This window comes from Amphiura filiformis, chromosome 1 (genome assembly GCF_039555335.1).
Source record: "Amphiura filiformis chromosome 1, Afil_fr2py, whole genome shotgun sequence".
NCBI classification, from domain to species: domain Eukaryota; kingdom Metazoa; phylum Echinodermata; class Ophiuroidea; order Amphilepidida; family Amphiuridae; genus Amphiura; species Amphiura filiformis.
Genome location: NC_092628.1, coordinates 67,105,297 through 67,119,314, shown reverse-complemented (window position 1 = coordinate 67,119,314; position 14,018 = coordinate 67,105,297). Strand labels below are relative to the sequence as shown.

At 36.7% G+C, this 14,018-nt stretch overlaps 1 protein-coding gene across 1 annotated transcript in view; it reads right to left on the bottom strand.

Annotated features, from left to right (window-relative positions):
• The window catches only part of LOC140151530 (uncharacterized), a 44,253-nt gene that overhangs the window by 2,784 nt on the left and 27,451 nt on the right, over nt 1-14,018 (bottom strand). Inside the window, 14 exon segments of the mRNA XM_072173906.1 lie at nt 853-918; nt 1,442-1,580; nt 2,543-2,808; nt 3,396-4,870; nt 4,872-5,388; nt 6,134-6,292; nt 6,646-6,710; nt 7,309-7,381; nt 7,384-7,471; nt 7,998-8,097; nt 9,936-10,214; nt 11,609-11,641; nt 12,319-12,800; nt 13,511-13,540. Of these exon segments, the coding sequence (XP_072030007.1) occupies nt 853-918; nt 1,442-1,580; nt 2,543-2,808; nt 3,396-4,870; nt 4,872-5,388; nt 6,134-6,292; nt 6,646-6,710; nt 7,309-7,381; nt 7,384-7,471; nt 7,998-8,097; nt 9,936-10,214; nt 11,609-11,641; nt 12,319-12,800; nt 13,511-13,540 (3,772 nt within the window).

The following is a 14,018-nucleotide window of genomic DNA, read 5'->3' as shown; positions in this document are numbered from 1 at the left end:
AATCACTCATGATCACTCATGTTCATTGTGATTTTACTGCCATGTTTTCTTTTATTTTTGTCAGGAAACTATAACAAGAATTCCCATAGTCCTTATGCGAGCCCAAGCCACCATGAAGGTCCAATCATTAGGAATCAAGCAAGGGCTGATTTTAACAACAACAGTGTCACTAAGAACTGAGTTGCTCCTGTAAAGAAAACATCATGGGTTTTAATACCACTTTTGTACACAATTCTATGGGGATAGCATTATGTGCTGTTAGACCTGAAGGTAAAGACAGGCCCCTACACTAGATTCCAGAGAAGTACAGACCTCCCTTGCTCTGTGCACCCTGTACTAACTGGGAGACATAGGGAGGGCTTTATTCCCTGATTGACACTTCATGAGCACCAAACACAGCTTTCATGCGTAACCACCGAGATTGGAATTCCAGTTTCCTTTCTCACGAAGTAAGGGCTAAGAGTAAAATTGTACAATTGTGTTTGGGAGTGGCCTTCTCTCTTTTCTCTTTTTCCTAGCTATTTTCTTCCATTTCTTGCTTTGTTTATCAAAGCTATCTAGGCCAGCATGCATATATTAGCCTACACTGGCTATCCAGGCTTGTGCATTTGAATGAGCTTGGAACGGTCCATGGTTTTCCATGGATTAGCATGTGTTCCTCACGGACCAACCTGGGTAAACAAACAAACAAACACCCAATCAGATTACCAGCCTGTTGTTATTATTGTCAGACAATAGAACAAGCCAATGGGGACCCTACTTTCATGTTTATGATGTGTACGAACTAAAAAGGTATGTGCAAGTAACACTGTAAGTGTGTTCTCCTGTGAAAGCAATTGTAGATAGACATACCTCTTCATCGAATCCTTCTGTCCAATTGAGTGCTGCCCCTGAGATTCCACCAGCTTCAAACACATCCTGCATGTACAAAAGCAGTTAAAGACTTTACTTCTTCATGTGCTGCAAACAACTCTATATTCAATTCATTGATAATGAATATGCTAATGGTTTAAACCTTGAAAGAGACAAAAAAGTTAGACTATAGAGTCCATACTTCAAATATTCCTGTGCATAACGCTATGAGAAATTTTCCATTGCATTGTCAAACATGCGATCCCAAAACAGATATCCTAAAAATCATGACAATAGACCTAAACCATCACTACATATTCCTTCAACTATATATAAATGATGGTTCACAGGCTATCAATTTATTATAATTATTATTATTATTCAATGGCTTGTGTTAAAAATCTTGGCCTGTAACACAGTTCTCAACATATTTGTGTGCATCCAACTAACATCAACTATACAAAATATTCTTCTATTATTATAGTTGTATCATCAATTATAGGTGGGACTATGGGCCCTTAATTAGAACATGATTACCATATATGTGATATAATTTATGAATTGACCAATGCTATGGCAGCATACTTACAGCAAGCTGTGACTTGTTACAGCAATCTTTAATCTGAGCCAGGAGTTTTATTTGCTGTTCATTGAGATCACTCAGGTTGGCTTTGACATCCACAAGCTCTTCACGTACAGAGGCACCAGCTGCTGCACCAAATGTATCGCTATAAATCAAAGAAAACAAAATGAACTAGGTAAGCATGCCATTATGATGAGCTGTCATAGAATTTGATATAAGTCAATACAGAGTTCATTACAGGGCTTCCTAAACTTTTTCCTGTTACCTAAAGTTCATGAGAAAAAATGGGGCGACACACAACATAATACAAATGCTGTTACTTTCCGAAACTAATCAGCGGCGAACCGGGCATAACAGGAAACAATTTCGAAGTTGTCCCGTTGACCGGCTGCCAGTACGACTTTACTGGGACAAATGCGCGCATGAAAATTTGTACTTTTAATCCTGAAATGGGTCAAATTGGGGTTACATGACCAATACAATAGTACCCTGCACTTTAATGCCTGGAGATGTATTTAAAAAAATAATTTCAAGCAGCCCCGTGACCCCTTTTATATGAGGCCACCAACCACAAAAGGTTGGGAACCGCTGGTTCATTGGCTTCAATCTACGCTGAGAAATACATATGAGCCCTAATATGAATTAAAATTATTTCATTACAAAATATTGATTCTAAAGACTTCACTCAAAATTACAACATAAACTGAACACAAGCAGCATTTTGTGACCTTTGGTCCAGGACATTATATATACTTTGTAAACTTAAAGAGTGTCATCAAATCTTTCTTGGATCTCCATGAAAAATTCTCACAATGGTGACCAATGACGTTCATACTGCTTGCCACTCGATTCTTGCCAATAGTTTGGATAAGTATACCACACTCTTGCAACAAATTATTGTTATGAGGTTCTCAAACCTCTGTCATACCACCCTCACTAAATGTGACTTGAATCTGCAAACCAGAAACCTGTAAAATAATGTCATGCTGAGGTTCTCATTTCCTGCCATATCACCCTCACCAGGCAGTTCTTGGATGCATAAGGATCTTGCTATGAGGATCTCAACCTCTTCAATACCATCTTCAATAAGTAATCTTCAGAACATACCTGACATCAATGTGCATCTTCATCAGTTGTTCCCTTAGTGATCCCATCAGATGTTCAATATCACCAATCTTTTTCTCCACATCAGCATTAATGCCTTGCTGTGAGGACCTCAATCCATCAATGCTAGCTTCAATGCTTGCCAGCTGGGCTGCTATGTCTTTCAAGATTGTCTGAGTTTCACCTTCTTTGTCTGAGAAGGCACCATTAAGGGTTGCCAGGTCTCTTTGCAGTCTTGCTAATTCATCTTGAACATTGTTCAGTGAACCCTGTATTAAAAAGAGTAAAATAGTTACATTATAAAAGCGTTAAAAATGTTCTGAAAACTAAAAGGTTGCTGCATAATCTCTTCCATCTCGGATAATACTAGGAAACATGCTTATCAAATGTCAAAATGGATGCAGTGTATAACTATTTGACATTTAGCCAGGTCTGGAAGTCCAACTATTCTAAGATACCAAAAACATGGCAAGATGCCTAAATTATTCTCATTTCATTTCACAAACTGACTGAAAATTGAATTTCATAGTTCGTCCTTCTGCATATGAGTACATATGACCTGCAAACTTTTATGAATTGACTTCAAACTAAGGATTCGAACTAGCATCCCCAGCAGTCTATTCAATAAACTGTCAGGATCAACCTATGGTGCACATTTTATATTTTCTGTAGAAACAAGGTATTGCTTCTAGTGAGTATTGAACATTCAGACATTAGTATACTGCAGCCAACTACATCATGCAGGACCTCTATTGATGTACAGGAATACACTATTATTCTTTAAAAGTCAAGATGTTTTTGACCAGCTGTTATTTACGATTTGAGTTCAAATTTAAAATGAACTTGAACTACTTACCTGCAGTTGTTCTGTATGCATTGCATCACTCCCTTCACCAGTGAAAGCCCCACCAGCAGCAAACATACCACTTTCTTCATACTTGTCTACCAAATCACCCAAAGAATTAACTCTATTCACTAACTGAAGTATGTTGATATCACCGCCACTCTCTGATACAAACTGGCCCTGTAAGGCAGCTACTGCTGCTTGCAGAGATGACACATCATTTACCAATGCTTCATAATCTGTTACCATCACTGATTTCACACTTAATTGTGCTAATTGCTGTTGCAGTGCTTCTATATCTGTGTTGACATGGTCCAAATGGGATTGTATAGTACCGACTTCCAACTTCATTGCATCAGTGTGTTGCTTATCAGATTTGACTGAATTGAGCTCATCCACTCTTGCCATCATTGCACTAAGTTCATCTCTGAGATTATCAAGGTTTTTAGCGATAACTGCGATTGAATCTGATTGTTCATGTTGTCCGTTTTGAAGTATTACAATAGTGCTATTGATAGATGTAATTGATGCCTGGTTTCTCCTTACATCTCGTGTTGTCTGTTCAATCTCACTTCTCAATTCAGCTAAATCTACTGCAACTGTAGGCTCCATACCACCTGTGTTTGACGTATCCAAGCCTTGTAGTTGCGTACGTACAGATTCTAATACAGCCTGCAGTTTCGTAACATCTCCAACAAGTTTGCTACTACCCTCCACAACTTCTAAGCTATGCAAATCAGTTCTCACTCCACTGATATCTGAGCTTAATTTATTGTTAGATTTCTGGACTTCAGTTTTCACTTCATTCAAGTCTGACTCATGAGTACTAGCGTGGACAAAATTGTTGGAATTCTCTTGCAATTTGGTGATGTCATCTTTAAATGTGCCAAACATGGCAACAGTACTAGTATCACTTTGTTCTTGGTTGCTCTGGACACTATCAATTCTACTTATAAATCCTGCTACTTGATCTGCAAGTTTCTGAAGTTCAATTCTCAAATGATTCAATTTAGATTCTAGTTCTGCTACACTGTTCTGAAGTGGATCAACAACCTCAGCATCAACTTTGCCACCCGACAAGTCTTGCAGCTGTTGCATACTGACAAGAAGATCTTGTGAGTTCCTCTCCAAATCTGAGAGTCTCTTTTGGAGTTTTTCGAGAGACAATAAAGTAGCACCGTATTTGTTTGCCTCAATGTCTTGCACATTTTCTTGCAACTGGGTAATCTCATTCTGTATGTGTGTGACAGAGGTAAGTAAAGTTTGATAACTAGATTCCAAATTGCGTATTGATTTCGCACCGTCAGTGTGTACTGACTGCATTTCCGTAACTTGCGTTTTCAGCACTTGTACATCGGCATTTAAAGCCATTTTATCTTCTAGTTCTTTGAGTTTATCCGCAGACACCAAAGCAGCTGCTAATTCAGCTCTAAGCTCCCTGAGTTCATTTCTGGCTGCTGTCATATTGCTCTCCACAACTCCAATCTCATGCAGCTATCAAAGTTAGTTGAGAACGATCATCAATATGTTCGCTCGCAAACCCTTGCACAGCTTGCTGCAACTGCCCAAGTCTTCTATCCATTCCATTTGCATCACTTGATACCCTGTTTTCCAATGCAGAAAGTCTACCTCCAATGATACCGATGTCTCCATGTAAGTGTCTATCTTGACCTTGCAATCTATAGACATCACTATGATACACACTATGGAGATGCTTCAACTCTGACTTCAGTGCAGCAAGAGCATCTTCCATGCTTTCAACATCAGTTCTTAGCAGACCGAGTGCTGCAATTCCAACCATGTCTTTGTCAGAATCTTTGTCTTCTTGTGCTTGAGTCATCTGGACATTGCGAAGTTCCCCTCTGAGTGATGTGAGCTGTGTTTCTAGTGAGTTGATGAACACTAGTGTTTCTTTACTTGGGGAATCTTTCTGAGCTAGGACCATTGCTAGCTGATCTGTTAGTGTCTGGATGTCAGCTTCTTGCTGTGTTCTTGTTTGCTGCAACTGAAGTGGTGAAAATAATATTGAATTTTGAGTATAAAAACATTAAGATTACACAGATCTGTTTTAATAAGTTCTATTAATATCTTTTAAGATTGCTATTAGCAAGAGTCAGTGGGATTTTCTCAAACACAGTTGTTTCAAGCAAAGTGATGTCACCAGATTATGTTGCTCATCAAATGGATGCACCAGTTTCCAGATGCACTCATCTAAAACCAAACCAGTATAGTTCATCTTGTCATCCAAGTTAGATCCTGTCAGCTTAAAATGCTGTTAGACACACACTTGAATGCCAATATTGTGTACTTAATTTGGCACATGGAAAGAGTATGCCTAGAATGACAGGCACTGTATTTGTTCCATTAACCGGCCAGGGTGCTTAACAAAGTCATTTTGGGTGGGCGCTTATTTTTACATTGTTTAGGCCAACAATTTGTTTCAGACCATGAATCATATTTGCATGGGCAGATAATAAATTAATATCACAGTTAACTTGTTGTAAAGTCACTGGGTGGGTGCTTATAGGGGCATGGGCGGTTAATGGAGCGAATATGGTACATCATACTACAGAATATTGAGTACCTTTGGGGGATGTTTTAAACTGCAAACTGGAAGTAGACCAAATTACATCATTAAACCAAGATTACAGTGGTTAGAGGAAACTTGTGGTCACCTACTGATGATGAATTAAACCTTTTAATATTTTTTTACAATAATATGACATTTTAAAAGCAGTGTAAATGCTTACCATAAGTATTCTCTGATTCTGTGTGTCTATTTGAGACTGTAAGCTAGCCATTTCGTCTTTTACTACACCACCTATGAGTAGCATTAATTCTTCTTTCCTGAGACATTTAATGCAACCAGAAGCTGCAAAGAAGGCCGACTCATCGAAAGTCTCCTCGACCTGATGGAAAATAGTAACAGAAACACTACATTAAAATCAGGTCACTTTGAGCCCGTCAAACGAACTACTCCAGAAATGTCTCACCAATATGATCAGGTAAAAACATATTTTTTGCATTTTGTGAACAATCGGGATTAACTAATAATATTGCATCACACAATGCCTCCAGTATCCACCTCTTCTGCCCTTTTCAATATTCACATTACTTTTTCACATCCCTTCATCCTTTTTGAAACAAGCATGAGAAGTACATTTTATTTTCATACTGAGCAGTAAGAGTGTACTCTTCACAAGGAATTGACATTGACTTTATGTGGTATAAGATGATGAGAATCTTGAGACATAAAACATACCTTAGTTTCGTTTTTTGAAAGCGCTGCAAGAAGAATAGGGGCTGCCCCCATCAGTAGATAGAATACTGAAAACAAAACCATACAAATAGTTATTAGGAAGTGCAATAAAAGATGGTTACACCATGGTTACAAATGACTAAAATTGGGAATTGGAAGTATATATGACATAAAATCACCTAATGATCAATTGTTTTATAGATTACAAACCTTGGTGCTCTACTCCATGTGGGAAAATGGGGTAAGATTAGGTTTGCAAAACAATAATGTACTTAAAGTAGCTTGCCCTGTACTGACTACAACAGTGGCGTAGCGTCATAGGGGCATGGGGGTGGGATGGGGTTTTAAAATTTAGAAAATCCTATAGGAAAGTTGCCAAAAACAGCTTGTGCCCCTCATCAGACCCGGTGCCCCCCAATCATGGTCGGTGCCCCCCTCAATATGATGAATATGATGCCCCATGCTACGCCACTGGACTACAACACAGGTAAAAGCTAAAGAAAATCAAAAGTTTATTCAAGGATACCTTTACAGTTAGTATGTGGAATTAAGATCATTTGAATATGGCAATCTAATAATGTCGCATTAAGAAGATTACTTTACAAACTGTATTAAACTAATGTTGTGTCATTCTATGTATTTCATTACATGTGAACATCAACTTACAAAAAGGTAGGAGTAGAAGGAACAACAAGCACAAGCAACATCCTCGCCGTCTTCTCTCCTTCTCTAACCTTGCTGACTCGATATGACTGTTGTTGTACTGGCCGATGCAAATGCCGATGAACTAGCAGCATATCCAATGCCAAGAAAGCCCAGGAATAATTCCCTGTAAATGCAAATATTAACCGATTTGGAAATTAAAACCAACAGATACATAGCATATCAGTATCATGCAATACCAAACAGATAAAGAAGTGATACGTTATGTGTAGACATTTCCCAGAGGATTAAGAAGTTGGTTTGTACGCTGGGGGTATTCATGGTCAAGTTTCTTGTTTGGATTTTACAACACCACATACCATATACCATATCCTGAAAATGCACTTTTCCCTGTCTTTCTGCACAGGAATGGTAGAGCAAAAAATTCCTAAAATTTATCAATTTTCTTCAAAATTTCCTGAAATCAGGAAATTTCCTGAAAAGTAGCATCTGTGTACATTGTACTTTCCTCCCAATGCATTCAAACATGCAAGTCTCTTTTCATATTCTCAGATTATCTACAAATGACATGCATTCAAATGAGTAAGGTAAATTTATGTAAAAATCTATAAAAATACTTGGGAAATATCATTTGAAAGAATAAACTGAAGTTTGAAATAAGTTCTTCAAAGAAACACACAGAGAATTCTTACCTGATTCTTGTGAGAGCCCATACATCCCACAGAAGTATGGAGGTAAGAAAATTGTACAGAACCATACCCATATAATGGATACATCTTGAGAACATGGAATCTGCAGAAATAAAAAGAGAGGATTATACAAGTTACTCTTAGAATACGTAGAAGGTAGAGGTCACTTTCCTGCATCAAGTCATTATGTAGTCATTTCCAAAACAATAATGAACAAGGAAGGTCTGAGCATCTGTCATCATAACATATGAACCCTTGGAAATTTTTGGAACAAAATTGTGGAGCAGCAAGCATTTAAAATGAAGCCCGACACTTAGTTCAGCCTTCATGTACATCTTCAACACCAGTTGTCTAATGTCATTGATTAAAGGTTACAATTAGGATTAAGACTTATCAGGGATAGGGTTTAACTTATCATATTTTAGTGAATGCAAAAATGAAGGTAATGCTAACATTTTGTTTTATCAAAAATTATTCGAGCCCTCAAGGTGGTCAAGGAAACAAAAATCAGAAGCTCCTGGACAGTGAACCTAGGATCTTTAATATTCCTGAGCAGTGCTTTCACAACTGAGCTAGCTAGGAAGCTTGCAGCATTGAAGTACAAAAGGTAGATTGTTTCTGCTTTGACAATTAAAACTCAATAAATATGTTGTTCCTCCCCTGCATAAGTAAATATTAACATGTGTCACAATAAGTGGACCATGTTTCCACTACACAGGATGAATTATTTGCAATTCCAGAATACATAAAGATATATTGCCTTAACATTTGGCTTATACAGAACTGACTCAATTTCCTTGGATTGTCCAAGCTGAGTAAGCAGGTACTAACTTCTTTGAAAAGCACAAGACCACTCTGTTTAGTCTGAGGATGTCAGTTAAGCTATGAACCAGGTCCAAATGTCTACATATTGTGAACAGTTAATTAGTTCTACTAATAGTCTCCTTCTTAATAATTCTTACCAGTCATAGGTATCTACAATCCAAGTAAAAAAGGTTGGCACACTTTGCCTGTCCTTTGGTTTATCTCTGCCCCCGCTCCCCAATTCAATGTTGGACCAAGCCATGATGTCAACAGGCCGTGAGACCCTCCAACATTTAAAGATGGGGAGTGGGGAAGGATGAGATATAGGGGAGAGTCTGTACTTCACATAATATTGCATGTATGTTTCACTCGCCTCTCAATTTTGATAGGGCACACATTTCAATTGTTTAGTGCAAGTGTGCCAACTATTTTTTTTCCTGGATTGTAGCTGGTGTCTATCAATCCTACAAGCTCTCAGTTAATGCCAATCATGTTAATACCAAGCTTCAATGTTTACAAATATATTAATGAATGATAAAATTAATCACTCTTATTTGAACTTTTAGCAGTATAACTGCTTTCAAATCATTTGAAAGGGGGTCAAAAGTCAAGTAGACTGAAGGATTGATGGCTGAAGATAAATATTTCATTTGTCCACATGTCATACCTTTTGCAAATAGTTCACACATGTTTTGTTTACTTATGTACCAGTTATTATTTAACAGTTGTTTTCATTCAAAAATCTACTCAGTAGCCACATGCTGATGGTAAGAATTAGTGTTATATATAAAGGTTGTGGCAATTCAAATCCAATTTTAAAACTGAACATCAAGTTTTAGAAAAGATGTTTGTGAATAACGTTCTCAGAATACCTAAGAATATTCAATTTTATTTCAAAGACGATGGTGTCCTACTCTAGTCATGACATCATTAACTATTGAATAAAAACAGCATAAAAATGTTTCATTTTTGCTTTTGTTGGTTTAAACTGAGAATGGTTCTTGCAGTATGCTTACAGATGTCACAAATGAGAGCAGCATACTGTCTTGGGATATTAATTCAAATCACCTTCAGTCCCAATGAGAGCTTTCAACAACTCGGTGGTTTGAAACCTCAAATGTTAAATGAAATACTTACAAATGGAATGAAATACAGAGCTAACACCAGATGATTTCTGTCCAGCTCTTAATACCACTGCTACTGGTGCAAACATAACATAGGAAACAACTGTAAGAAGCGTTGTTGTCAGGTAGTATAAGACAGTCAATGGATACATAATAGCTGACTTGGACAGAGTTGAGATGGTGGATGATAATGTGGATGAGGACTCATCATCACAATAATGGGTCTCCCAGGAGGATGTGGTGGTGGTAAGACTGGCCGTATCTCGTGCTGTAGCAAGACTAGACTCATCATCTGTATACAAAAAAGGAAAATAGATGTAAAAATGTGGGTTAACTTGGTTACATATGGAAGTTACTATGTTCTATTGTTGCTTCAAAAATTAGAGAATGGGCAAGATTGACTGGACTTGAGATTGTAAATTGGGGTTTGCAGGTTCATTTAGCCTATTAAACTATAAATGACTAGTTCTACAAAATATACAGCTCTCCTTGATGCTACTTGCTATCAAATAATGATTGTAATTGAGAGAACTCATACATAAACAGTATAGCTAGCTGCAATTATCTGAACTCAGCTCAAGCATTAAACTCACTAGGGTGGATCAAACTAAGTGACAGATGGAAAAATCATATGCTTATTCTTACATTTAAATGTTTAAGAAATCTTAGTCCTTCATATTTATCATCTCAGTTTGAATTTGTTCATAATACTCATTCTCATGTAACCAGAAATCATTCATCTAATACATTGATTGTTCCAAAATACAACACTAATTCTGGATTACGTACATTTCACGTCAGAGCTGCTCATATTTGGAACAGTTTATCACCAGTGATTCGAACTGATATGGAAAATATGTCTTTGAGACAATTCAAAACAAATGTTCTCATTTCATGTTAAAATGTGTATAGTCTATGAATTCATAATTGTGATTGCATTTTTTGTATATCTTATATTGTATCACTTTTGTGTACTATTATTATATTATGTTTTGTATTGACTGAGGGCCTGCTTGGAAAGCAGTGCTGGTCACTGAAGTTGTTACCCTCAATAAAGAAAGAATAAACTAAACTAAAATTGGATTGAATGAATTGCAAGGCACCTCATGACCATAATGTGATGTGATCAAGCGAAATGAGTTGTTTGACACTAATATTGATATTGAAATAAAGCCAATGGCTTATTTTATTGTTTTGAGCAATACTTAATTGACCATAACTTTAGAATCTCAAGTCTAATCGTGATGGAGTCGTCATGCAAATAGAGCTCTGAAAATGGCACATACAATGAAATTTAAAACTTTTGATTTTGCTTGAGAAACAACTCATTTAGCTTGATCGCATCACACAATTATGATCTGAAACACATTTAAGCGTACACATAAAAGCAGTGCTTATTCTGCTTTTTATACCTACATCAAATGCATCAAGTAACATGTATGTGCATCCTTTTACTTTCAAATTTGATTAAAATTGACTAGCACGAAAACTATTTCCCTTAAAAATACTGATATTCAAATTGGTTCATGCAAAGTAGTGCACATAATCAGCCTGTATTACCTTATCACACAGAGAAATGAAACCGGGCAATTTCCGGATCTCGCCTAGTTTGTGCTAAAATATATATTTAAATATTTTTCATCTTTATCATGTTCAAACTAATACTTGTAGTTATTATTGACTCACCTGAATACTCTCCATAATCATCTTCATCTAAGCCTACAAAGCAAACAAACAAAATGTCAAAAAGTTGCAAAATCTTAGGGTCAAAATATCTCAGTGAAATATCTTTTGTGTACAATCATGCTATTTTTTATGAAGGAATATCTGTTTTTAAGGTTTTTGATAATTTTCATTTAAATGACAATGTAATTGCTCACTGTTTGAATAGATGGAACCTATGATGTTACGACCTCAGACAACCCCTAGGTCATCCTCCCACCCAAGGTTTTGGTCACAGTGTCTGTGATTCCATCTAACCAAAAAGTGAGTTTTCTGGTTGACCAGATTAAATTAATCACAATTTGAACCTTTCCCTGATCATTGAAAGTATACATGTATATGTCCTTTGATTCTTTTAATTTTGCATATAAATTATGGAACACATCAACCAGGCAAATAAACACATGTTGCACATGTATGCTATTCATGCATGGAACTTTGTTTACAACAACAAATTATGTCAAAATAAAACCTAGTACAATGCAAAATTATCATAACGCAATTTACTAAACAAAAGTTTTGAACACGTCACTTTACTAAAAAATTAATTTACCAACATGCACATAAACAAACAGAGAAACAAACAAACAAACAAACAAACACACATGCACATACAAACAATCACACATTTAAACATACATGTAAACACGCACACACATTGATCATGCACTCACCATACAAATGATTAATATATCGATTTCTATTGTTTACATGCAGTCTGTTTGTAAGAGTTCTTTGTTCAGTCACAGAATCAGACTGATTCCTTGACTGCCAAGATCTGGACGTGTCTGTGCCATTGCTCAAACTACTTCTTGGGGAGTCATCAGCATGCACATCTCTACTTGTACCTAACAAACTGTATTCTGTGGTACTGCTCATGGTTTTCGTCACATGTGTTGTGTATGTTTCATCTTCATCTCTCTCTGAGTATGTCAACCCCCGTCTGCCCCGTGCCGCAATGCGGGCACTACGTCGTGTGGATCCCGGAGTAGCCAGGTTGCTGCGTTGTCTTCTTGGTGTTCTAGTAGGTGCAACAGGTACGTCATCTGGTCGCATGACAGGCTCACGTCCCCTTCTTGAGAGGATAGGTGTGATGTAAGAGATGGCGAGCTCTTCTAGACTTTTGAGTCTGGCTACTACTGATGAATAACTGGCACTGGAAAGGAAATTGAGCACAAAAATCAATTCATTTGAACAGGGGAGTGTGCACTCTGCCATCTTTATATTATGACCATGGAAGGGACACTTAGACAAATGAAAGTGCTTTCATTAACAGGCTGACCCCCTCCCACTCTCACTGAAACGTAAGTGTGGTATGTTGAAATATGTTTTAACTATTTTTTTACAAACGTAATCAGACTTTTTGACCCCATCCCCCTAATGGAAGGATTTTCATTTATAGGACATCATCTAACTTCTGGTATGTTCCCTTATGTCCCCATACATCAAGTACACTTTCAGATCGCAAATATCTAACAGAGATTAGTTGTAATACGTATGAATTTCTAAAACTAACAGAAAATGAACATAATATCCTGCAATAAAAGAAATTATTTTGTGAAAGTTGATTCAATTATAAGAATCAATGATTTTCTTGAAAACTTTCATTTTGACAACTGAAGTTGCATACAATTATAGTATGTTTTGTATGTGATGTTAATATTATATGGTTGAATCCATGATAGGATACAACCAATTGTCTTTATGGATTTTTTTGTTAACATCACATTATCTTCCTGTATAAAGACAGCATTGATATCAAAATTTGGATTTATTATCTATGGGGTTGTTTCCATGCTACACAAATTCAATTGCCTCTGACTATATATCCATTCAACTCACGCACTAGAACAGCTGGTATCTTACCTTTTTGCATAAGTGTAGTCCGTCTTTTCCCTGAAAATGAAATGATGAGAAGATACAACTTGATTAAGAACACAGATTTTGCATTAAAATGAACATCTGTTTGTTTTTTGTCATTTTTGACTTTCTGCAAACTGATTACAAACATTTACACTGGGTACATGCAAAAGAATAGGATTGGTTCAAAATACATAACGTAGATTGAAAAAACAAATCTTGCCATAAGCTATTATTATGCAGATATTGTTATCAGGAATACATTACTGTACCACTGATCAATAAATGCAGAGGTTTAGATGCAAATCTTTGAATAATATATATTCTGACTTGTGATTACCAGATTGATAATCTTTAATTTATTCAACATTCCGATTCCTTGGTTGATCATTTTTCATCTCTCCCCCATGATATTTAAAAATTGTCCCCCAAAATAACTGCTTCTGTCTTACATTACAAACTACAGGGAAAGTGACACAGCATTTTGGACTGTCCCAACTCATCCCAGGTATTC